The sequence below is a fragment of the Diabrotica virgifera genome, chromosome 6 (genome assembly GCF_917563875.1).
Source record: "Diabrotica virgifera virgifera chromosome 6, PGI_DIABVI_V3a".
NCBI classification, from domain to species: Eukaryota; Metazoa; Arthropoda; class Insecta; order Coleoptera; family Chrysomelidae; genus Diabrotica; species Diabrotica virgifera.
The window spans coordinates 55,595,918-55,622,716 of record NC_065448.1 but is presented as its reverse complement, the minus strand read 5'-3'; the positions used below and the strand labels follow the sequence as shown (position 1 = coordinate 55,622,716).

Sequence of the window (26,799 nt, the reverse complement as noted above, 5' to 3'; positions counted from 1 at the left end):
TGGACATTTATATACCAAAAGGGTATATAGCTGTGAAGTATTATTAAGAAAATGGCCTCGAAGCCAAATTTTTAGGAATGAATTATCGTTTTTGTAGGTTTTAGTAAGCCATATTGTGTATTAGGTATTTTTCAGTATTAATTTTGTTAAAGACTAGAAAGTGGGTAATTAAAAGCCTAAATATTGGACAAACCACTTCAAAATAGATTTATTAGTCGTATATCGTCTAGTTTCTTTGTGCCAAAATATAGTGATGAGTTCGCTTATAAGCGGCAAAATAACGGAAAAACGGAAAACATAATACCTTGTGATAATAATATAATATCGTATGGCATTTTTGCCGGGGAGATCCTTTCGGATAGTTCCAGCGCCAATTACATCTTTTACCCTGTTTCAAGTAACAAGTGTCGATGTACACTAGCCCAGGGGGACCGATGGCTTAACGTACTCTCCGAGGCACGGTGAGACGGCTCGTGTCATTATTGGAAATGAAAATGGTTTGTCTTTGGCAGGGATCGAACCCACGTCTACTGGCGTATGAGGCCAGGGTTTATGCCGTTACCCACGGCCGCTCACATACCTTGTGATATAAAAAGAGATAAAACGGTAGAGGTGGGAAATTATCAATAGAAACCTATACATTTACGTTATATTGATATTTTCGCATCTTTAGACGTATATGAGTCAAACTACCACAGGAGAATTTTATAAAAGGTCACAGCATATTATGTTTTCCACCTTTTGTGTTATTTCGTTGGTTACTAGCGCACTCATCACTGTATAATGTTTTATCCAAGTATTATCCACCCGCGTAATTGATTTTTATATCAAGTTGTTTTGTAATTGGCAATGGTAATATTAACATTTAATATGTTTTAATGGAATTCAATGATTAATACCTATGTGTAGATTTAATGTGTTTTAATGGATTCCTAAATAAAGAAAATATTTTTGTATAAAATGAGGATTAATAAGACATGTTGGAATTATAGGAAGTTTTAACCATTTTGTACTTTTTAACATACGTCGAGCCTTACTTCAGTGAGATTTACACTTTCTACATAACCTCAAAGTAGATGTAAAATATTCAAATAACCGAGTTTTTGTTTTTTATTTTATTTCTATCTTCCACAATTTTTTTTTCGTGAATTTTGGTGAAAGCTTTGTATGTCCCAAACACACTGCATTTTTTTTGATTTAAAACATTTATTTTTCACCTTATTAGTTTGATTTAATATAGAAAAAGCACCTTAATTTTCAATCGAAAATTCTCACTTCAAAATATCTGCTTTTTTTTTTCAAAAGGTCAGTGGTATGCTTTTTGTTTGTCGAAATCTCTACTTTCCGATGCATTGTGCAAAAAATACAATACATTACTATGGCAAAGTTTCTCGGAAAACCCAAGATTCCACATTAGATTGATAAACTAAAAAAAAATCAAATCGAAGTATACTCTAATTATCAACCAAATAAGTTAATCAAGTTATTACTTTAGACATCTACAATATTATGAGAAAGTTGTGGGATCTTTTTTAAATTATATGCCTAGGTGCCTATTTATTACTATTTTAAGATAACTTATATACTTGAATGGCATACTGAAAATTTTAATCAATCAAAAAGTATTTCTGTCGATCGGATAGCCTACCGGCACGACAGGTGGCCCGCACATCACACATCACTTCGCCGTGATGCATGCGATTTCAAATCCTGGCCCGGTGAACGGAAAACGAAAAGGCTAACGCAGCAGTTTAAAATTGATATGAATCTGAGGGTTAGACTGGAATATACAGGCGTCAGATCGGCCTATGGGGGAGCGGTGCTTAATGATATAATAAAAAAGCAAAATATTGAAAGAGGCTTACCTAACTCAGATAACAGATACTTACCACTTGCCCTCTTTGCTGTGCAGACCTAGATTCTCTCAAGGAAAAGATACCGCCTCCAACAGATGTTTCTAACCAGCATCCGTATTTGGCTTCTCCGCCATAAAAGCTTCCTCCGGGATGCATTATTAAAACACCATTTGTTGTACATCCATCTATTTCTCTACCGTTTTCTTGCCACTTTAAAGATTTTTCCTACAAAGTAAAAGTAAAATAATACATAAAACTAATAAAAATATTCATTGTTACAACTTATTATGCAAATAAAAATTCGAGGAATGCAAAATATGGAAGCCGAAGAATATCCTGGCCTAAGAACTTCAGGGAATGGTTTGAATGCAGCACTGCAGATCTATTTAAGTGGAAGAGTACAGCACAGACATGATGATTTCCAACCTTCGATAGAAGATGGAGTTTGAAGAAGAAGAAATCCTTTTACGAGAATCCTATCAGCTAGATATCAGCCTATCACTCACTTTATTTAAAATATACAGTATGGTGCAAATGAAAGGGATAAATTCGTTATTTCGTAAACCGGCGACAATAAGGAAAAATCCCGAAACAGGTCGATTTTTATTTTTAGATTATGATATTTTAGCATATATATATCACACGCGTGACGTCATCTATCTGGGCGTGATGACGTAATCGATAATTTAATAGCGACCAAATTTAATTCTCATAGCTCAACCGGTCTTAGAGCAATAAAAAACTTGGCAGTTTTAAATAAAAATTTCAACACCCCGTATCTCGGAAACGAAGCATTTGCGGACATACACACACCCAAACTTATATGGAATCACCTGATATTTCTTATTATTTCGTGCGAATTTAAAAAAACGAATACACAAAGTCAAGCAATATTTATTTTAAAGCAATTTAATAACAAATACATAACAAAAAAAAACAATAAAGTATTTAACAAACAAATTGAAAGTAGTTGTTTTAATGTCAACAGCATACAAAATTTCAATCTTAAACACATAATTCATCTAAATTATTTTTATTTATTTTTTTTGTGTTTTGTGGTAGTCAGTGTTATCACCTCTAGTCCTTATGCAAGCTTCAGTCTGCGTGGGCATGCTCCTAATCAAATTATCAACATTTTTTTGTGGTAGGTTGCTCCATCCTTCAGGAGCAGCTTGTACTAGCCGTGCGGTGTTTTGTGGATTATCCCGACGAGCTTTAATTTTTCTTTTAAGCATATCCCACAAATACTCTATAGGGTTAAGCTCGGATGAGCAAGCATGCCACTCCAAACAAGGGATACCTTCTGCTTCCAACTTCCAATGATGTCTCTAGTCACTCTAATGGTATGTGGAGGTCCATTATCATGCAATAAAAGTAAATTTTCTCCTGTTGCACCTCTCCAGAGCTTGACTACAGGTTATCAACATACCTGTGAGCAGTTAAAGTTGATTGAATGAAAATTAAAGGAGTTTTTTACGGATCACAATTCCTCTCCAGAATATTACACTTCCCCTTGTATAATTGTGAACAGATATGACAGTTTTCGTTCTTGCTTGTCTTCCTCGACCTCTAAGTACACGATTTCGGAGGTCATCTGATTTTACACAAATCCTGACTGTTTCTGAAAATATCACATGTTGTCAATTCCCAATGTTCCAGTTTTGGTGGTGAAGACACCAATTTAGTCGATCAGTCTTGTGCTGCCTAGATAACTCGGGAACCCATAACTCTCTCCTGATGTATACTTATTGACACGAACTCTTCTTCTTATCGTTTTAACTGAAACAGTTACACCTGTAGCTTCCAAAAGCTGCCTTTGGAGCGGCAGGTGAGAAATGGTTGGGTGTCTTCCAGCTGATTGGACAATTAAATGATCATGGCGATCATTGAGATTTCCTAGTTCCTATTACCTAGCATAGGTTTTGGACAGAACGCCCTTGTTACGCCTAGCTCTACAACTATGTCCATCTGAGAACATTACTTTCTCCACAAGACCAATAATCTTTCCCCGTTGTAAGTTCTATAACCCCACATGAGGCATATTTTCGTTTTTAGACGCAAAAGTTAGTTTATTTATTTTCGTTCAATTTGCAACTAAAGCAAATAACCTATACCGTACCGAGCTGTACTATCCGATTGTCTTATATATTTGTTTATTTTCAATAAAAACCTTTATTCTTCGCAACAATAACAAGTTTTTTCAAAAGAAATAGATATTACTTTGAAATACATGGTGATTCCATATAAGTTTGGGTGTGGTACATTTAACGAACAAATTGTCATTATTTTGTCATGTAGAATTACCCCTGTTGTATTTCATATACAACACCCTGTATATCACGTGGAAGAAAAAGTAAGAAATTGTAGGTAACATAAACAAAGCAATTAGGGTGGTTCCAAAAGATTATTACTTATTTTTGTTTAAAAACGGTTTTAAAAGAGCTGTTTAAGCAAAGTAATGACTTACGCGCATCAGTGTAATTATTACACTAGAGTCAAGTTACACAAAGGATATAATATAATTTTGCATTGTTGTTGAAATAATCGATTATAGTGAAACAATACATATTGTTATGTTTCATTTTGTCTGTTTTTGATATGACTACAATTCATGACGGCTACCTCGTAATAGAACAATAAAACAATGAAAACTTTTGTTTTCAATACTTACACAAAATTTATTACAAATTAAGGTTACTACAGCTGTTTCGGCAGAGTGCCTTTCTTAAGTGTGTGTCTTCACTATACAATCTTTAACGGAATAGGTTGGGAAGTGGGGAGCTATTTGTTTTAAGTTGATCATTCAGAATTATATCTGTATTTTTTTATTTATCAATTTACATAGATTCTAACAAAGATAGCTTAAAGCCCTTATTTTGAATGTGGAGAATTTGAAACTGGTCTGCCTAGAAGGTGAAGTGCCTACGTAGAATCTGTTTTTCTATTATTAAAAGCCCTTTTATGTTCTACTATACGTTTGTTAAAGGTTCTGCCAGTTTGAACGATGTAATTTTTTGAACAGTCTCCACATGTCAAGTTTGTATATACCACTGTGTAGTGGTACTGTAGGTCTTTGGATATTTCTTTATTTGTCGTCGTCTTCTATTAGATCTACACGTCTTCGTCTTAAGTAATACGTTTATAGTAAATTTGTGAATATGTTTGTTGATAACACTTACAAAACTAGGGTAGCTTTCGTTACTAGGCCCTAGGCACAAACACGTCTTAAGTTGTGCTCACTACGGAGAGCAATGGATTGTATCCTCGCTCCGACCCTTGCTCCCTGGTATTTATATTCCTTATATTCGTGAATTCTCGCATTTAAAATAATGTATTTATTTTAGATAGTGATCGATAATATAGTTTCGATCGCTATGTGAAATAAATACATTATTTTAAATGCGAGAATTCACGAATATAAATACCAGGGAGCAAGGGTCGGAGCGAGGATACAATCCATTGCTCTCCGTAGTGAGCAAACCCTTACGGTGTGCTCACTACGGAGAGCAATGGATTGTATCCTCGCTCCGACCCTTGCTCCCTGGTATTTATATTCGTGAATTCTCGCATTTAAAATAATGTATTTATTTTACATAGCGATCGATAATATAGTTTCGATCGCTAGGTAAAATAAATACATTATTTTATATGCGAGAATTCACGAATATAAATACCAGGCAGAGGGTCGGAGCGAGGATACAATCCTTTGGTCTCCATAGTGAGCACACTCTTACTGCTGCTGATGGTAATATTTGACTCCGCTCTCCCGTCTCGCGCCTTGATCTTGCGGCGAACGATATGAACGCATATGTGGGGCATGGATATATACACATATAAACTTAAATTAATATTTTGATATATTGTAAAATATCTACAGTACTTTGGCCCTTTTTGTTCTTAATGAATTTGCTTAAATTGTTGTATTTGAAAGCTTGTTTTTATGTGTTATGACTCGAGTAATATTGGCCTCCAATGTCTCAATCACAGCCGGTTTATTCATGTAGACTTTGGACTTTAGGTAGCCCCAAAGGAAAAGTCTAGCGGTGTGATGTCACAGGAAATAGACACTGGTCTGAAGCGTGAAATAAATTGCTCACTGAATCGTTTTCGCACTAAAGCCATACTTTCACGGGCTGTGTGGCAATTGGCGCCATATTTTTGGAAGCAAATGTTATTGAAACTACGAGCTTCAATTTCTGGCGCGTATCATAGCGCGATAACGGTCTCCATCCGCAGTAACATTCTGGCCGGGCGGTCTCTGCTTTAAGGGGCTATTATAGTGTAAAAGTACGAAATTCAAATACTTCTTTTGGGATCAAGTATATTCAAATGGGAAATAAGCCAAAATTTTACCTAAAAATGATTTTATTAACGTTTCGACGCCCAAGTCAGGTGTCGCTGTCAAAATACAAAATAATACTAAATAAACAAAAATGTTGTTGCTTAGTAAAAAATTCTAATAATTTATTTAATCTGACTCATTTATATCGGCAATTCAGACACGTATTATACATTTTAAAGTAGACGACTTTAAAATGATATTGCCAATATTGATGAGTTGCGTTCCTGGGACGACTTTACTAAAAGATAGTTCATTCGATTACATGAAATCAATCCCAACTCAAGAATATCCGCCACAAAAAATCATAGCATGTGATCTGTCTTTAAAAAGACAACCAAATGCAACGGTGGTACTGAAATTCTCGCGTTAGAGATTCCATAGTAAATCACGAGGGAAAACCAGGAAAAACCTCGTGATACTATCCCGACATCGTAAGTATTTGGGTTTACATTTAGTTTACTCTCAAAAACTAATACCAAATTCTGACTTGATATTTTAAATTTTAAATAATACTAAAATACTAAATATGTACTAACTCGATATGTTACTGATTTACTAATTGTGGTATTTTCTTTCTATTGACTTCCTCCTTTAATATGGGTAACCACATCCTACTGCATTCTACCGAGGAATTTGCGACACAATTGGTTTCATTTAGCATAATTAGAGCCGCTTCTTTGATTTTTCTCTTTTTACTATCTGCTTCTTTTAGGACTATACTTGAATCTCTCCACTGAACTCTATGTTCATTATCCCATGCGTGTTGACATATTTAAGATCTATCAAATTCTCTATTTTTTATATAAGACTGATGTTCATTTACAACATTCAAAACAACAAACACATTGAGATCTATTCTATCTAAAACTAAACCTAACAGTGAACAAGAAAGAACAAAGAATTGTATTTATAAAATACCTTGTGAATGCGAACAATTTTATATAGGTGAAACGTCAAGACCATTAGACGTTAGAGTAAATGAACATCAGTCTTATATAAAAAATAGAGAATTTGATAGATCTCAAATATGTCAACACGCATGGGATAATGAACATAGAGTTCAGTGGAGAGATTCAAGTATAGTCCTAAAAGAAGCAGATAGTAAAAAGAGAACAATCAAAGAAGCGGCTCTAATTATGCTAAATGAAACCAATTGTGTCGCAAATTCCTCGGTAGAATGCAGTAGGATGTGGTTACCCATATTAAAGGAGGAAGTCAATAGAAAGAAAATACCACAATTAGTAAATCAGTAACATATCGAGTTAGTACATATTTAGTATTTTAGTATTATTTAAAATTTAAAATATCAAGTCAGAATTTGGTATTAGTTTTTGAGAGTAAACTAAATGTAAACCCAAATACTTACGATGTCGGGATAGTATCACGAGGTTTTTCCTGGTTTTCCCTCGTGATTTACTATGGAATCTCTAACGCGAGAATTTCAGTACCACCGTTGCATTTGGTTGTCTTTTTAAAGACAGATCACATGCTATGATTTTTTGTGGCGGATATTCTTGAGTTGGGATTGATTTCATGTAATCGAATGAACTATCTTTTAGTAAAGTCGTCCCAGGAACGCAACTCATCAATATTGGCAATATCATTTTAAAGTCGTCTACTTTAAAATGTATAATACGTGTCTGAATTGCCGATATAAATGAGTCAGATTAAATAAATTATTAGAATTTTTTACTAAGCAACAACATTTTTGTTTATTTAGTATTATTTTGTATTTTGACAACGACACCCGACTTGGGCGTCGAAACGTTAATAAAATCATTTTTAGGTAAAATTGTGGCTTATTTCCCATTTGAATATACTTGATTATAAAAATGCCACAAGAAAATAGCTTCAGAACAACTTCTTTTGGGAATTTCTAAAATAAAAAGTACTGTACCAATTGTTTTGAAAATTTGCATGAGCATTTATTATAAATAGAAGTACATGTAAAACAATTTTCATAAAAAAATATTTAAAATTAAACGATTTATGCGCCATCTACTGACACCGTGAAAATAAAAACATGGCCCCACTGCTGCAGTGATTGGGACTAATAGAGATCCTGAAACATAAAATTTCAAAGTGATTATTGAAATATAAGTGATTTCCTATACAATCAACTAGGGTTTTTAAAAAATATTAAAATTTGGAAAAACAACAAAGTGTTGAATTTTTTTTTAAATTAGCTAAAACATTTTCAGTTTCAAAAACCGCCAAATTGACATTTTTTATCCGATAAAGAAAATCCTAGTTAATGGTATAGAAAATAACTTATGTTTCAATAATGACTTTGAAATTGTATGTTTCAGGATCTCTATTAGTCCCAATCACTGCAGCAGTGGAGCTATGTTTTTATTTTCACGGTGTCGGTAGATGGCGCATAAATCGTTCAACTTTCAATATTTTTTATGAAAATTGTTTTACATGTACTTCTTTTTATAGTAAATGCTCATGCAAATTTTCAAATCAATTGGAAGAGTACTTTTTATTTTAGAAATTTCCAAAAAAGTATATGAATTTCGTACTTTTACACTAGGATAGCCCCTTAAAGACATATGAACCGACGATTCAACCGGCCCATAAACCACACCAAACAGTTGTCTTTTTCTGAATGTAATGGCAACTCTTGAACCTCTTCGGGTTGCTCATCAACCCAAATATGGGTATTTTGTTTATTCACGTCCCCATTAAGCCAAAAATGGGCTTCATCAGAAAACATTTTTTTTTCGAAAACAGTGGATCTTCTGCAAGCTTACCAAGAGCACTTCGACTGAAACTGTGACGACTCGGAAGGTCGGTTGGTCTCGGATCTTGCACTAATTGAATTTTGTAGGCTTTTAAACCAAGATCCTTACGTAATATACGTCAACTTGTTGCATAAGACAAGCCAAGCTGTTGGGAAAGGCGACGAATCGATTCTTCGTTATTTTCGCCTACACCATCCGCTACCGCCGCTATGTTTTCTTCCTTAGACCATAAAAACTGATAGACACGCCGTAATGCTATTCTCTCGTCTCGAAGAGTGAAGCCGACATAAAACGATTCACACAGCTGTGCGTGACATCAGTTTACGGCAGAAAACGTTTGCCGTATTAGAGATTAGAAGTGCTTATAATAGGCGTTGTAAAGTTTTTAAAGTGTTCCAATTTAAAAATTTTCAATACACTAATTTTTTAATTATGGTGTGATCTTGCAGAGCATTTAATTGTACGCAACGACAAAAAAAGGGGAAAACACCTAAAATCCAGTTTACAGCAGCATAATAAACAAGCGATTTTTCAAAAAACTTAAGAATTTATAAAGTATCTTAATCCACTCAAATATTCCAACAATGGTGAACCACTGCATCTAAGCCAAAGAAAAACGGGTTTTATTGGTATGATCATTAATTTAAAGTCACTAATGCGAATTTGAAAAAATTACGTGAAGGATAATATGCATGGAGGTCTGAAGTATCTTTCGTCTTTCGGCCTATAAACTTTCTCAGGATCACTTAGAAGTTTACTCTAGTTCTATTATAGGAGTCATGGAGGTTACAACAACAACCCAACGGCAAAACAATTTAAAGATGCATATAAAAGACTCTTAATGCACACAAGTGTTACATGATCTACCCAGGCTAATTGTATAGAACAGGCACCTTTCACATTTTTAGCAATGAGCACAACAAATACTGTGAAAATGAAACTGTTGATCATACTGATGAAAATAATAGGGAAATAATAACTAGTAACCATAATTATACCGTAAATAATTAAAGTTTTTCAAAAACAGTCATCTTATGTTTGTGATGTTGTTGGCTATATCGCTGGGATTGTAGTTAATAAAGTTAAGAAAACATTAGATTGTGACATAATATTATGTTTGTGTGCAATTGAATGTGATAATTTACAATGTCCATTCATAAGACACAAAAATTATAGCATATTATCAAAAAAAATTTAATTCAACCTTCTAAAGACGTGATTCATATTTTCAAAATTGCTGAAAGCGAAATTAGAATTATGTAGGTACAATTAAAAAAAATTGAACGATTCTAAATTAATGACAAAATTGATCTTAAACGTGCATGGTTCTGTGTTTAACGAATACAAAGAACATAATATGTTTGATCATGATTTTGAAACAAACCAAATAATGTAATAAAAGTTAGAAGCGAGTTAACAAAATCTATTTTGTTTTGTGGTCATTAATTAATAGATTCCCTATATATTTTTTCACCTAACCTGAAACTTACACCCAAAAGAAAATTACTCTCCTTTAAATTTATTTTTGATTATTAAACAAGAAGATATATAGGTACCAATGATATACCTTCAAATAAAACATTTATTTTTACAAAATAAATTACTTTAAGTCAAAAATATTTATTAATTACTTTGCTAAATGATTTTTCTTCAATATTTTTTACAAAATATTGAAGTTATACTAAAATTAATCTAAAATTGGGTAATTTTATTAGTGCTTTGCTAAGAATCCAAACGAGTTCTTGCCGTATTGTGACGTCACTTTCGCGGAAGGTCTTTGCTTCAACGATTCGGTACAAGGCGTGTCTATCAGTTTTTATGGTCTAAGTTTTCTTCAGTTCGTGCTGAATGTGGTCTATTCGGCGCACATGGATTCGCTCCCAACCCCTATAAAACCACTTTTATTGTACACGAGTTGGCTCCGAAACTCATACCCGAAAGTTAAGTTATGACCGAAGGGTTAGGTCTTCCTACCTGAACCCGGGAGCGAATCCATGTGCAGCCGGTCTATTTGGTCATGTATTATCCAATAACCAAAAATTGGTTTCAAATTTACTGATGGTGTAACGAATTGTGCGGTCGGTAGGCCAATTATGTGGACCATAAGTTGCTCTAAGCGCTCGAAACACATTCCTCATTTAACGCTTAATTTCGTAATACAATACAGCTGAATAATTTCTAGACGTCGTGTCGAGCTAAGTCTTTCTAGGATGAAATGTCAAACAATAATGAATAAAAACGCAATGTCAGGTGATACGATTCATGCACGATCTCTCATTAAATCCCCACCAAAAAAATTACCTCTAAATGAAGTATTGAAAACCTTTAGAAGTATTGAATAGAAAAATTTTTAATGTTTTATTCTTATATAAAATGAACTTCCATCAAGTAACCGTCGAATCCATCACCTACTTCGTAAGTTTATCTAAGTACTTACCCCTAAAAATATATTTCTAGAAGTATCGAAGCCGGCGGCGTATATCCTAGCTATTTTTGGATTATTTCTATCACATAATATCCTACAGGCAAACCTCGATATCGTACTTTGGTTAACTCTCGTATCTCCCGTCTTATCGCCGGCTATGGTATCCATTACGACGAAATCTATGGGGGCTTCTGATGATCTACCAATCTAAAAATAATTTATAAATCAGTAGATACGTGTAAAATGTAAGAAAAGTGAGGGTTTTAGGTACATATACCGTAAAGATCGTTAATTCAAACAAGGATTATACAGTTCTTAGTCTTTGTGTTTCATGAGAGAATACACTTTTTGTTCTATTCGTTTCTAATTTTAAGCACAAATTAATACAAAGAGAAAAGCGGATTTCCATTATAATAAAGGAAGAAGTACATACCTAAGTAACTTTATGCACTTTAGTATCTAGTTAAAATGTACTTTAGGTTGTCATTATGAAATCGGGCATTAATGTTCCTTCAAAAAATTGATATGATATGCAATTATTAAAGTGAACTTAATTAATTGTATTTACTTGTACCTAATATTGTATTTTAATAATTAATTTTGTCTACTCTATCTCATATTATGTATATGTATAAGTTTTTAGTTTGTGAAAACTGTCATTATAGATAGCAGTGCATGAAGTATTTAAAGTGTGCGTGAAGTAACAATGTATTGTAGCAAAACAATGAGTCACCAGCCGCAAGGCGTAAGCCGAGAAAAGTCTAGAGCGAAGCACGCTATACGTGGAACCGATGCGCGGTTGTTGGAAGGTCACACGATAGTCGGAGAGCTGGCTTGGCCCGGAATGATCGAGAATAACGACTAGGATATATAAGGCATAATTTTTGTGAATAGAGTTTAGTCTTAAGCTAAAGTTTGTAAAGTAAACTTGTATAAATAAATAATAAAGTCGTATATAAATTACGAACCGCTAGTTTTATTGTAATTAGAAGTAATTACACTAATCACGCTACAGTTGGTGTCGGTGTTCGGTTAACTTAGTGCGATATAAATAAGTGAATTACAGAGAGACTTTAAAAGACTTTTGAACTTTATTCGTCGGGAATAACCGGAGTGCGTTAATTGTTCGGTATTCGGAAAGACTTTAAAATACTTTTGGACTTTATTCGTCGGGAATAGTTAAAGTGCGTTGATTGTTCGGTATTCGGAAAGACTGTTAAAAGACATTTTGGAAAGTACGTGTGTGCCGACCAAAGATGTTGCTACAAGAACTTACAGTAAAACAGCTCCGTGAACAGCTCGAGGAACGGGATCTGGACAGCAGTGGGCTCAAGATAGTCCTACAAGCACGACTCGAGGATGTCCTCACGAAGAACGGAGAAGACCCAAAGACGTTCCACTTCCAGTCAGCAGAACAAGTAATCTTATCGAAATTAAAAACTGTTTCTGAAACGATCGATGAAACTTCTAGAAGAAGCGACGAGAAACTTGAAGAAGTTAGTAGACAGAACAACGAGAAATTTGAAAGTGTTTCTCAAAAGATCGATGAAACTTCTAGAAGAAGCGACGAGAAACTTGAAGAAGTTAGTAGAAGAAGCGACGAGAAACTTGAAGAAGTTAGTAGAAAAAGCGACGAGAAATTCGAAAATGTTGCTAAAAGATTCGATGAGACTTCTCAAATAATTAAAGAGGTCTGTAGGCAAAACAACGAAAAACTAGAAGAAGTTTGTAAACAGAACAATGAGAAATTTGAAGAAGTTTCTAGAACATTCGATAAGATGCAGAAAAGTGTAGAGACCGTAGAAGAAAAGATCAAACAGCTAGAGAGCAGGATAACCGATACAAAAGTACAACCATCAGTTAATGCAGCAACGTTAGATCCTTTAGTGAAAGATGAACTACCGAGAGACGAAACGTCGCATAATATGAGATTCAAATTACCACCATTTGATGGAAAGTCCTCTTGGTCCATATATCTTAGACAGTTTGAAGCTATTGCGACCGCCAATCATTGGACCGAACAAGAAAAGGCTGTTTCCTTGACTGCTGCTTTACGAGGTGATGCTGCAGATATATTAAGATCAATTCCTAAGGGTCAAGAAAATTGTTACCAGACCTTGTTCACTCGTCTAGAAAAACGCTATGGAGATGCCCATCTACAACAAGTATACAAAGCCCAACTGCGAAGTGGAAGTCAACGAGCAAGTGAGAATCTGCAAGAATTTGAAGCAGATGTGGCTCGTGTGGTGCGGTTGGCTTATCCGGAGGTGCCAGACAGCGTTTTAGAAGAAATTGCGGTAGATACCTTTGTCAATGGGCTGAAAGATAGTGAACTACAGAAATCTTTACGACTAGCAAGACCGAAAGTTTTAGATGAAGCACTTGCTATTGCCTTGGAACACGAAGCAGCTAGCCAAGCTTCACGAAACAATCGAGTAATAACCGTGGAAAAAGGCGATAAGAGAAAAGATGAACGTTTGGTGGAAATGGTACGGAGGGTGATTCGTGACACGATGCCGAAGAGACGCATGAAGAGGGCTGGAAGAGTTGGTTCAAATACAGATGCTTCCTCGATACGGCCATGCAGTGAAAGTTGTAATCACCGGCTTAAAGTAGATGAACAGCTTTGCCCTCTGAGACGAACTACCGTCGTTAATGAGCAATGGCAGCCACAACAGTTACAAGAAGCCCAAGAAGACGATCCATGTATAAAAAGAGTATTGGATTGGATGCGTCGAGGTGAGAGACCTAGTTGGCAAAACATTAGTGCATGTAGTCCGGAAGTCAAGGCCTACTGGAGCCAATGGAATTGCCTGATACTAAAAGATGATCTTCTGTACAGAACCTTTGAGAACGATGATGGTACAGAATCTAAGCTTCAGTTGATTGTACCTAAAAGTAAAGTGTCAGAAGTATTGCGTCAGTTGCATGACGGTACATCAGGTGGACACTTTGGTATTACGAAGACTCTGCATAAGGTTCGAGAACGGTTCTATTGGGTGAACTGTAAAGATGATGTAAGAAGATGGTGCCAGAAATGTGAACTGTGTGCATCCGGTAATGGTCCAGTTGGTAAAAAGAGAGCACCCATGAGACAGTACAATGTTGGCAGTCCTATGGAAAGAGTAGCAATCGACATTGCAGGTCCATTTCCAGAAACTGATGCTGGAAATAAATACATCCTGGTAGCCATGGATTATTTTACGAAATGGACCGAGGCCTATGCATTACCAAATCAAGAAGCTGCTACCGTTGCAGAGGTACTTGTTAAAGAATTCTTCAGCCGATTTGGTGTTCCCTTGGAGATCCACTCCGACCAAGGGCGAAACTTTGAGTCAGCTCTTTTCCAAAACGTTTGTAAATTGATTGGTGTCAATAAGACCAGAACAACACCCCTGCATCCTCAATCAGATGGGATGGTCGAGAGGATGAACCGAACGATGGGTAAACACTTGTCCAAAGTTGTATCTGAACATCAGCGAGATTGGGACCAACACATTCATTTATTCCTGATGGCCTACCGCTCGGCCGTGAATGAAACTACAGGTCAAACACCAACCTGCCTGATGTTGGGTCGTGAAGTTCGTTTGCCCTGCGACCTAGAGTTTGGCTGCAGACCTTCCGAGGAATATGTTGCAGGCGAAGAATACGTAGACCGCCTGAAGTTACGAATGAACAACATTCATGAACTTGCCCGACAACACATCCAGATAGCCAGTGACAGAATGAAAGATCAATATGATTCTCGCTGCAAGAATGAAAGCTTCGAAGTAGGTGATCTTGTCTGGCTTTATAATCCACAACGTCGTCGAGGCCTGTGTCCTAAACTGCAAAGACAATGGGAAGGTCCGTATGAAGTTAAGAAGAAAATAAATGACGTAATATACAGAATTAAGAAGTTGCCAAACGGTAAACCAAAAGTTATTCACATAAATCGTCTTGCACCATATGCTGGCTCCAATGAAACAGAAGAAGCCCGAGTCCTCCAACAGGAAATGAAAGATGCCGCACAGCCAAGTTTTAAGGAATTTATGTCAAATTACGCAGAAAGAAAGAGTGCTAGATTCGGCGTGACCACAGAAGTTCAGCAAGATCTGTTTGGTGTTCCAGAAAACGTCTCTCTAGCCCACTGTGTTGCCCAAGACCTCGAGATGACTAAAGGAATCTCGTCCGTATTCAATAGAAAGTTCGGCCGCCTGGACGAGTTACGAAATCAGCAGCCTAAAATTGGAAGAGTACTGCGATTGGAAGATGGTCCTCGATCTTTGCTGTATATGGTGACCAGGAAGTCTTATACGGACACGCCAAGCTATGAGAACATATGGCGTGCTCTATGTAATTTGAAGAAAATCGTGTGTAATTATGACATCAAAGATTTGGCTTTACCAAAAATAGGCCATGCAGTAGAAAATCTGGATTGGAAGATTGTGAGAAGCATGCTTGAAGTGGTCTTCAGAGAAACTGGCGTACGAATTACTGTGTGTTGCATGAACCCGAAGATGTCGGATCCTTCAAAGACAGTAGACTGTTATTTCTTCTTGAAGGGTGTATGCAAAGCTGGAGAGTCGTGTAGATTCCGCCATCCTGGGCCTTCATCTAGAGTTGCTGATCGGGACGCTCAGATCTTAAGAGGGGAGCAATGTAGCAAAACAATGAGTCACCAGCCGCAAGGCGTAAGCCGAGAAAAGTCTAGAGCGAAGCACGCTATACGTGGAACCGATGCGCGGTTGTTGGAAGGTCACACGATAGTCGGAGAGCTGGCTTAGCCCGGAATGATCGAGAATAACGACTAGGATATATAAGGCATAATTTTTGTGAATAGAGTTTAGTCTTAAGCTAAAGTTTGTAAAGTAAACTTGTATAAATAAATAATAAAGTCGTATATAAATTACGAACCGCTAGTTTTATTGTAATTAGAAGTAATTACACTAATCACGCTACAGTATTTTAAATGGGATTTACTTTTCCGCACTGTTTTTTGGCACACTTTCAGATAATCAAATGTCCTTAACTTTCGCGTTGTCATGGTGATGACATGTGAGCAATAAATTACAACAAAAGTTTTGACAGTTTTGTGGTTTGGAAGAAGTTAGAATTTTTAAATGTCAAAGTTCGAAAAATTGTAGAATAGGAATGAATTCCAGTGACGAAGAGTTACTGCGTGAAGTAATTTTTGCGAACTTATGCGATGTATACCACTCGCTGCGCTGTCGCTTGTGCTCTAAACATCGCGTGCGTTTGCAAAAAGCATACTTAACGAACTGTTTCATAAATAACTATTATTGACAATTATTATCCAGTAACCAGGATTAATATAATTGGCCAATATAATTAAAAGTGCTGCAAATGTTGCTGAGCCATGACACCAGGTGTCTCTCTTCCGAACTTGCACGGTCCCAATATTGAATGTGTGGTGCGCATTTAAATTCATGCTTTTAAAAAATGGACTAAAAACCAACACTCTAAAGCTCTATAACTTAGAAACAATTGCTTTCTGAGTCTTGGGACAATGATAACTTTTGATCTTTTCAGCCGAAGTTTTATCCAAATTAAATGAAACCACTTTTACATAACAAAAGTGCTGGGATCCTTTATATAATTTTTATTCGTTTTTTCTGTTTAATAGTTTTTTTTAAATACTCCAATCATAAAAAATTGACTCGAAAATTCCATCACATCATTATTTATAGGTATCCGAAAACTGAATTTTCTAGCATAAATTTTACTGCAATCCAATCAAAGTAATAGCTGTTTGTTTCTAAAACAGTCCAACTATTCATCGATGTTTACGACTATATGTAACTTGCAAAAATTAACTATCGCAATTTGAATGTTTTTCAATTAAAATGTCAATCCGAGCGTTAGTAATAAAAAAACTGAATGCATTTCGATTTTAGACTCTAAAACCGACACACATTCAGTCACGCGGTCGTGTCTGCGGAAACTGAATTTATTCGTTTTGCCTTTATACATTATTTGCCATCAGTTTCTGATTCAATATTTAACGTTTTATTCATTTAGTTTCAATTAGTTTTTATCCATTTTTTTCCTTATGCACTTTTATTTACAATCAACTTCTTTAGTTAAACCGTTGATTGAAATATTACCAATGTAATATTTCAATCAACGGTTAAACGTAAATTTGAATGAAATTGTTAAGCAAAGATGGAGGAGCATCCAATGATGCTCCATCTATATGTTTATTTCACTGCCGTATTGTGACCACTGTCGTATTTCCTGTCTTCTGATTATATTGATCCATTCTGGTTGATATGCTCACTCAATTCCTTGTCATGGTTTCTTGTTCGACTTTCATGGTTGGTCGCTGCCAGCTGTATTTCATCTCTTACAAAGGGAATATTCAGATCATTGTAAATTGTGAGATTACTGACATACCAGGTGCGCCAGTAATTGATCTAAGGACTTTTGATTGAAATCGCTGTATGGTTGTGATATGTGTTAATTTAGCCCATCCCCAGAGATGGATACCGTACATCCAAATTGGTTTCAATTTAATTTTGTATAGCCGTAATTAGTTATTTGATGACAATTTGGATGTCCCGCCAAAAAGCCAGTATATGTATTTGTCTGAACTAGAGATCCAACTGCCTGTGTTTAATTTGGATGTGTTTATTCCATGTTAGCCTTTGGTCGATATGAAATCCAAGGTATTTCACTTCCGTGCTGACGGGGATGTGTGTATTGTTTAAGTGTGAGTGGAGAAATGATTTCCCGGTGGGTAGTAAATGTTACTTATACTGACTTTCTTTCATTGATTTTAATTCTCCATGGATTCTACGAGTAGGTTTAGGTGGGTTTGGAGATGAAAAGAGGCATCTACTGGATTCTCACAAGTTGATAATATAGCTATGTCATCTGCAAATTGCAATGATGTAGCAGATGACAGCTACGTCATCTGCTACAAGATGCAATTGTAATATTGTGCGTTTCTGGTAAATCTGCTGCGAAAATCCGGAAAAGTAGTTGATCCAAAACGCTACCTTGTGGGACCCCCGATTCTATGGTACAAATGGTGGATTCAGCGCTATAATACCATGTCTAACGTAGAAGCTTCTGTAGAAGTATCTGAGTATGAGGTTGTAGTTACTCGATAGAGTATTTTTTAATTTAAAGAGCAGTCCAGGGTGTCATACTTTATCGAAAGCCTGGGAGATGTCAAGAAATACGGCGTTGCAATATTTCTTTTCTTCGATGTTTTTGCTATTTCATTAACTATGTGACGACAATACAATTTCATTATATTGTCGGGTGGTTCTCACGAAAGCCAAATTGCTGAGTTGGGATATGTTTTGGCAGCGGATGTTTTTCTTTTATTCTGCTTAGTAACAGCTTTCCAAACAATTTACCCGAGATGGGTAGTAGACTCATGGGTCGGTAGGAAAAGGGTTCTTGAGGAGGCTTGTTAGGTTTTAGTATCAATAATGATTTCTGCATGTTTCCAGATAATAGGAAAATGGGATAGTACTAGGATGCAATTGAATAGTGTTGTAAGTAGGACTATAGCTTTACGAGGAAGGTGTTTTAATACTTATCCTGTTATTAGTTCGTACCCAGGTGCTTTACATGGGTTTAGTTGAGGTATATCGTTTTTAACTTCGTACGGAGAGGGTACGTTCTTTTTTTGAGGGTACCTTTGGCAGGGTGAACCGATTGTATCATTTATCTCGTCCTCTGCAGATCTAGGATCAGCTTTGAACAGTAGAAGTGAACTGCTAGTTTCAGCTTTTTCTCCATCAGATTGTGCCTATGCGTTGTCTGGTCATCGGAGAGGAGGGACAGTTATTTGGGGTATTTTTAGCTTTTTGGTTGCTTCCCATAGTGTGTGGTCATTTGGAGTTATTAAGGCACTCAATTCTGTAGAGGTAAATTCTAAGCTAGTGTGGGATTGTGTGTTTGCTATAAATCAACTAGGAGACCGTAACAAGGTTACGGGAGCCTGGATACTGGGCACGACGGTGAAAAGGGCAATGAAAAAGCAGATGAAATGGCCAAACAAGGCTCATCAATGCCATTCGTTGGACCGGAACTCTTCTGCGGCGTTGCAAAGGCAGTAACAAGAACGGCGAAGAAATTGGGGAGCTCACAAATCTCTGGAATGGTGGAGGAATTCACAGGATAAAGACAGGCGAAACTGTTCATTACAGAACATTCGCCAAAATTTACGGCAGGCCTAATAAGCAAACACAGGAAAACAGTCAAAGCCATAGTAGATCTGCTAACAGGGCACTGTGTAAGCTGAATAGGCATTTAAAGCTGATGGGATTGTCAGATCCTGACTTGTGCAGATTCTGTCACCTGGAAGAAGAAACAGCAGAGCAAATTCTATGTTAGTGTGACAGTCTGGAAAATGTGCGGATATTTGCATTATGAGAAGTAAATCCACCGGCAAATAGCTACATGTAAGGTTCAGTCTTGAAGATATTAGAACTTTTTAAAAATGGATAACTATATACTATCTGACGTTTTGATTTCCACTCTGGAAATCGTTTTCAAAAAGATTACACAGTGTGTACACTACACGAATTCTATTATAATCTAATGTTGAACTGATGGTGTGTAGCAGTGGTGGATCTAGACATTGCCTTGGGCGAGGATCTTCTATTGAAACACCGGTTCCATGACAGTTCGTAACCCGACAAATGGTCATGGACAATTCGTAACGACGTCAGTTCGTAACGAACTGTGGACTGTGGATGCCTTAATTAATTATTTTTCCTAACTAGTGGATTTGTTGTGCTGTACTTGTCTGAACAAGTTTCAGGTTAGCTAATATAGGTATTTTTATGTTTCAAAAATTTTCTTTAAATTTTGGACTTTGTTGTGAGAGGATTTCCTCATTTAACCCTCCTTGCCTATACGCCACTGGTATGTAGTTATATTAAAATATATTATACTAAAATTATTAAAAAGTACACACCTGAAACATATCGGTATCTTCATCATTGGTATATTCTACAATAACGGCATGATTTCTCGATAATGTGTAGGAAATCGAATGTTGGGTGGCATCTAAAATGGCTTGTGTTGAATGTGGTGTCCTAACTACGTAGTGTCGTAACCGTTTAACGCCGTTGGCAACTTGTCTTTTACAGAAAACGAATTTGCTTCGCCTCCTCCCCCTGTCACCTTGAGGTAAAAATCCATTATATCTAAAACAAAAGAGAATGTCAATTAATTATGATTAGAATATTAATTCGTAACAAATATTATGATACAAATATTTAAACTATTCCGTTGGTGATCTTGACCTGTGGGTGGAAAGCTGATTTTTTTTATTGAATACTATTGAACATTGCGGTTTGTGTAAAAAATTATAAATGGTTATACTTGTTTATAATTTTAAAATATTCCTGAGGCCGCTTAAATAGTACAATTTCAATTCTGTAAAGTGCATTAGATAGGTACAGTGTCTTTTTATCAAAAATCATAGTTATTCTTATGTATCGTAATTATTGTGGTTATTATAGCGACCGTAAATTTTTAATTAACAATTCAATTGTTGCTAAACTGTTCATTCAATTTCCATCGGCTTCTGGACTTATAATCTAGACGAAAAGATATTTTATATTACCAAGTTATTTAATTATTGATAAACAATTACTTAATGTTGTTCTGAAGCTATTTTCTTGTGGCATTTTTATAATCAAGTATATTCAAATGGGAAATAAGCCACAATTTTACCTAAAAATGATTTTATTAACGTTTCGACGCCCAAGTCGGGTGTCGTTGTCAAAATACAAAATAATACTAATAAACAAAAATGTTGTTGCTTAGTAAAAAATTCTTCTAATAATTTATTTAATCTGACTCATTTATATCGGCAATTCAGACACGTATTATATATTTTATATTATATACACGTATTTTGACAACGACACCCGACTTGGGCGTCGAAACGTTAATAAAATCATTTTTAGGTAAAATTGTGGCTTATTTCCCATTTGAATATACTTGATTAAAACAATTACTTATCTAAAATTTTAGTTGAAAATTAAAGATTTTGTTGGAAAAACCCGCATTTTCCGGGGAAAATTTTCGTCAAAGTAAATCGGGAAAAACACGCATCTGTGCAGAATTTAATTACGGTTAATTTTTATTTGGGTGTTTTTGGTGTAAAGTTAAAATCTTTGGAGTTATAGAGCAAAAATTGAAAAAAACACGATTTTCGGGGGCCACTTTGGTTATAAAAAAGTAGCACACTATCTTCGGACTTTGCATACCTATATTATTAATATATACAATCATAAGATTCGATTTCAGTAATAAAATTGCTGGTAAATAACTTTTCCCAAAAATAGCCTATTGTCGAATAACCTGTCCAGACTAGGTATAATAAAAAATATTTTGTAGCTAATTTAATTTTGTTGGTTTTCGGGTAGTTAGTTTAGCGAGATTTTGGAACTGATATTTTAGAAACTTGTTATTTTGTTAACACAGATATCTATTATAAAGCATTTTTTAATTATTATTTGTTTATTATACATACAGGTTGATCAAGTCAAAGATACAGGTTGACAAAGTCAATTTGTTTATTATACATACAGGATAAGGCAAAGAAAATGATGATGACATACAGGTTGATCAAGTGGTACTCCAGAGTTGGATATTTCAGTTGTTTAAAGATACAAAAAAGTAATATCCACATAAAAATGGGTCGCTACAAATTTAAAATTATTTTCAAATATACAGGGTATCCCACTTCTTAATTTGTTGATGATCACTTTGTAATTTAGGTACTCAAAATTTGTAGCTACACTTGAGTCGAGACTTAAGACACTAACGAGTAAATGTTCTTAAATTAGTCTATACAAACTATGACACATATTATACTTATGCTATCCAAAAAACTGGAAAAAATAGCTAAAACGAGTTAATTATAAGAATTTTGCAAAATAATCCACATAATAGTAAATAGTACCTACCATTACAAATAATGGCTCACAGGGATCTTTGCTACGTCACACGCTTAACCTCAGCTGTCAAATGTCATGCGCAAAATTGTACCATATGAAATTCAATTTTGTGACGTCAGCAAAATAGAAATCTATTTGGCGTGCTCTGGGCCCAGTTCAAAGTTGATCTTCGTCGGAACAGACACGCAGTTACGAATAACGAATATTTTATACGCAGTCTTGTGCGTGTATCTCTAAAACGAAGTGCGCCAATTCAATTCTGCAAAATGGAGGATATTCGTGGAGCCATTTTTAATAAAAGCCGATAATATCAAAATTTTTGTATATGTGTTATATTTAGTAGATTTTAAGTTGAAATTAAGTAAAAAGAAAGTACATATTTAAAAAAAATTAAATTTTCAGATAGCCAAATAGTTATGTATTCCATATAATTCCAATATGGTACTACAATCATCATTAAGCCATTATTTCTCTCTTTAAGATACAAAAAAAATTAGCTGCCACTATTTGCCCCTTTGGTTTTGCGAGAATTTTTTGTACAAGCGCTCTGCGTTATGAGTTTCAATATGAATCGTTAAGAGGATCGGAACGTATTTTCGGCTGCAATGCTATTCAAATGGGGATTCATTTTTTTCAAATCCTGAGAAAACTAATAAGTATTTTGGAAAAATTTAAACGCAGAATCAAAGATTACGTTATTAGCGAGGGCCGAAAGTCCCTGAGAACTTCTACAATGTTTATTTTAATAAGTTACAGGGGTGAAAAAACTAAGAGAAAATTTAGTGTGATTTTTAAATTCAAATATCTCATTCAAAATAAACTTTTTATTTATTCTAAGGGACTTTCGGCCCTCGGTAATAATTTAGTCTTTCATTCTGCGTTTAAATTTTTCAAAAATATTTATTGGTTTTTTCAGGATTTGAAAAAAATGAACACAATGCCGTGGTAATATTTTCCAAATCTGTCTTTGTCTTACAACGCACTCAACCGAATATAATATTGTCAGCATATATTGTCAGTCAGACACTGACAATCAGTGACAATTTTAAATATTTGACATTGCATCGGGAATATTTTGAGAAATTGATTAAATATTATTGATATATAGTGTATTTGATAAATAATTGATTTAAGACGTGAACTTAATAAAAAGTTATTTATTGTGTATTATTTGTGAAAGATCCAAGCAGAGAATACATCAGATATATCCTGTGATCCAAGTATTTTGTTGTTAGAGATGTTCAAAATTGTAAGCGTTCCAAAATAACAACATATTATTAAAAAATCACTTTAACACTTTTCCTCTTTTCTCGATTGATTATTAGTTTTTGTTGTACAAATAAATTATTACAATCACTGAAAACATAGTTAGTGAAAAAATTATCACATTTATTAACTGAATTAATAATTTGCAATTATAAAAATAACAGTTATCCAAGAATATTCAAAAGCCATCTCTTTAAATTAATTATGACATTTTCAAGTAGAATGACATTCTAGTAATGTTTACATATCCACACCAGTGTGAATTTTACTACACGTAATTTGCCGTGTAAAGACAGAAAAAGTAGGGATACACGTAAAATATTTGCAAATTATGTACCCATAGCCTTAACAACGCAGAATAAACAGATCATGCCGCGGCATTCAGGTAGTTGTTATGACTGTAGATCTTTAGTTACTTCAGTATCGTAGGGTAAAATCGTATATAAAAGGGTCAGGTACAGGTTGTTGAAAAATAAAGAAAAATTAGTTTTTACTTTCATATGATTAATAATCGAATTTAACGTTGGAATAAAAAATCGGCGGATTGTATCCGCCATTTTGTTTTTTCAAATTTGTAGTCGGATTCGTAATCAGCAACCTTAAAAACCACCGGATATCAAATTTCGACGGTATTAAATATATTTAAAATACATAAACCCGCCATATTACATCCGCCATATTACATCCGCCATTTTGTTTTTTGCAGTATAGACTTCGGATTCGTAATTAGCGACCTCAAGAACTCCTGGATGCCTAATTTCATGCAAATCAAAAAACGCTTTCATTATTCGACCATCTTTTCGGGTTTTTGGACCACTGTGAGCCGGGAAGAAAATGGATAGGAAGACCTGCTACGAGATGGAAAACGTACATAGGAAATCCTGTGATAGATAGCCACCTCAGAGAAGGTGACAGAGAATGAGTGCTGTGGGGGACGAAAACGGTGAACTGCTAATAGAAACAAGCTAAAGAAGAACACAAAGAAGAAAAAAGTGAAAGAAAAGACAGGTAGATACGGAAAACGATGACAAACAATATTAGGAAATAATAATAACGAAATACTAACATGCAAAGGAGACAAACTGACGAGATGGAAAGGATATATTCATGACACGTTTTGGTGAGGATAGACCTTGTGCTCCACCATCCACAGATATCGAAGAAATGAAAAATGTTCCTCACAGTACGATGACAACAAAATATTAAGCTTTGATATTGTGACATAATTAGCCCACCGACTGTTTTCAGCTCCTGGCCTAACAGACCCGAATTTGTTTACCAAGTAACCTTTTTTTATGATTTATGATGTTCTATTTCTTCTCGACTTTTGGAGTAAAATCTTTTAAACTTGTAAATACTATTCGAAATGTTGTTATTTATTTCTAGAACATTGAATGTTGTATAAATAGTAGGTTTTTGGAATTAGCAGTTCAGTTGTGAATTTGAAAACGTCGGTGTAGTTTGATATGTAACGGGCGCGGTATATTTTTTTTAATTAGATAAATTATTAGATTTAGTGTAATAACGTGTAAAATAAATTAGATATCGTAGTTTGTAAAATAAAGGATATAAATTCAGTGTTTTTTATTTGTTTAGATGTAAGTTAGAGAGAGATCGCCAATCTTCGAAACGAGACTGGGCAATAAGACAAAGCACAATGATTTTTAAAAGGTTTAGAAGGTTTTTCTGTGTCTAATTTTGGAAGTACATACTATACAGGTTAATTTGTAAAATTTGCTTACTTGTAATTTTGAAGCGAATAATGTTCACACGAAAGGAAGTTACTACATATTCGTTTTATTGGTCTAAGTTGCTATATACTGGCTGTTTTTTATTATTGGCACATTATGGTGATTTGGTTGTTTATGTGGACAGGCTGAATTTATTTTCATGGTTCAATGTCTCTCTTAATGTTTAATCTATTGAATATTATATGTAAGGTGACACCTTGTAATAAGGATAAACCTTATTAGGTGCAATATTCAATTTATTTATATAGATAGTTATTTTACGGCATTGTCATTTTCGTTGCAAAATAACAAAATGTATTTATTCATAATTGTTTTGTTCAAGGGCAAAGATAATAAATTCGTAAATTATTAACGAATAGAAATTCATAGTCGATGAAAGTTCTGGCTCATTAAGTGGGTAGGCGCAAGATTTGCTTGCAATCGATTTTAAATTTTTTTCGAATCCTGAAAAAACTAATTAGTATATTTGAAAACTGTAAACGCAGAATGAAAGATTACATTATTACCGAGGGCCGAAAGTCCCTAAAATCCTCTATAATGTTTATTTGAATAAGTTAAAGGGGTGAGAAAAAAGAGAAAATTGAGTGTAATTTTTAAGAAGACATTAAACTTTCTTCTTCTTTTTTAAACTGTCATCAATGATTTCATTGACTTTACTATTAATAACATTTTTATTAACATAACAATAACAACAGTTCTTTCTGTAACAGAGAGTCGCCTTTTAGAATTTTACCATATAATCTAATTTTATTATAATTTAAATTCCACTTTAGTACAGTTATTAACATCCATTCAGCTTAACTGATAATTTAAATTTAAATTCGTAACCAAAAATTGACTACCTGTCTTGTCATGTCACTTCAGTCTGATAAATAGATTGTCATCTCCTATATTCTTGTTGGTCTGTGTCCATCGAACTGGCAAGTACCACATGTTACCATCGAGCAGTGAATCATGTTGCCCTTTGAGCACTCTTAAATTTATCATTTAACATCGACTTAGAGTCGCTACTAACATCAGTTTTTAAAAATGTAAATCATATTTCTCGATGTCACCTATTCTATAGGGTTGCTAGTTTCATATGTACTAAGCAGAACGTAAGTATTACCCACATTTTTTCTTTAGCTAGTCATAATTTTAACCTTTTGCATTCATTCTAACGTGGAAATACTTCGTTCTAGGCACTGAAGATGATCTGATCTAGATTGAAAACGTTTTGCGAATCCTTTTGGATGAATTTAAATAGTTTTTCAATAAATTTTTTATACCATTATACAAACGAAGTTTTTACTTGTTCTGTATGATTTTTAATTATGGTATACAGCCAGCTACTGAGACTTTCCCATTGATTTTTTTTAAATAATAATGTTTCAACACCGCGCCAATGTGTTTTGGCGTTCCGGCACAAGGGCATCGTCAAGACCACCTGTCTGGTCACGCAGACAGACAAAAACAGTTGCGATTTAAACGTAATGGCG

At 34.8% G+C, this 26,799-nt stretch overlaps 1 protein-coding gene across 5 annotated transcripts in view; it reads right to left on the bottom strand.

Moving 5' to 3' along the window:
• Nucleotides 1-26,799, bottom strand: part of LOC114343163 (protein pellino) — a 370,712-nt gene that overhangs the window by 15,111 nt on the left and 328,802 nt on the right. For all 5 annotated transcript variants that reach the window (XM_050654280.1, XM_050654279.1, XM_028293976.2 and 2 more), the window contains exons 3-5: nucleotides 20,309-20,540; nucleotides 11,383-11,577; nucleotides 1,890-2,081 (exon numbers count right to left, since the gene is read on the bottom strand). In XM_050654280.1, coding sequence (XP_050510237.1) covers nucleotides 1,890-2,081; nucleotides 11,383-11,577; nucleotides 20,309-20,540 — 619 coding nt within the window. The remainder of the gene's footprint in view (nucleotides 1-1,889; nucleotides 2,082-11,382; nucleotides 11,578-20,308; nucleotides 20,541-26,799) is intronic.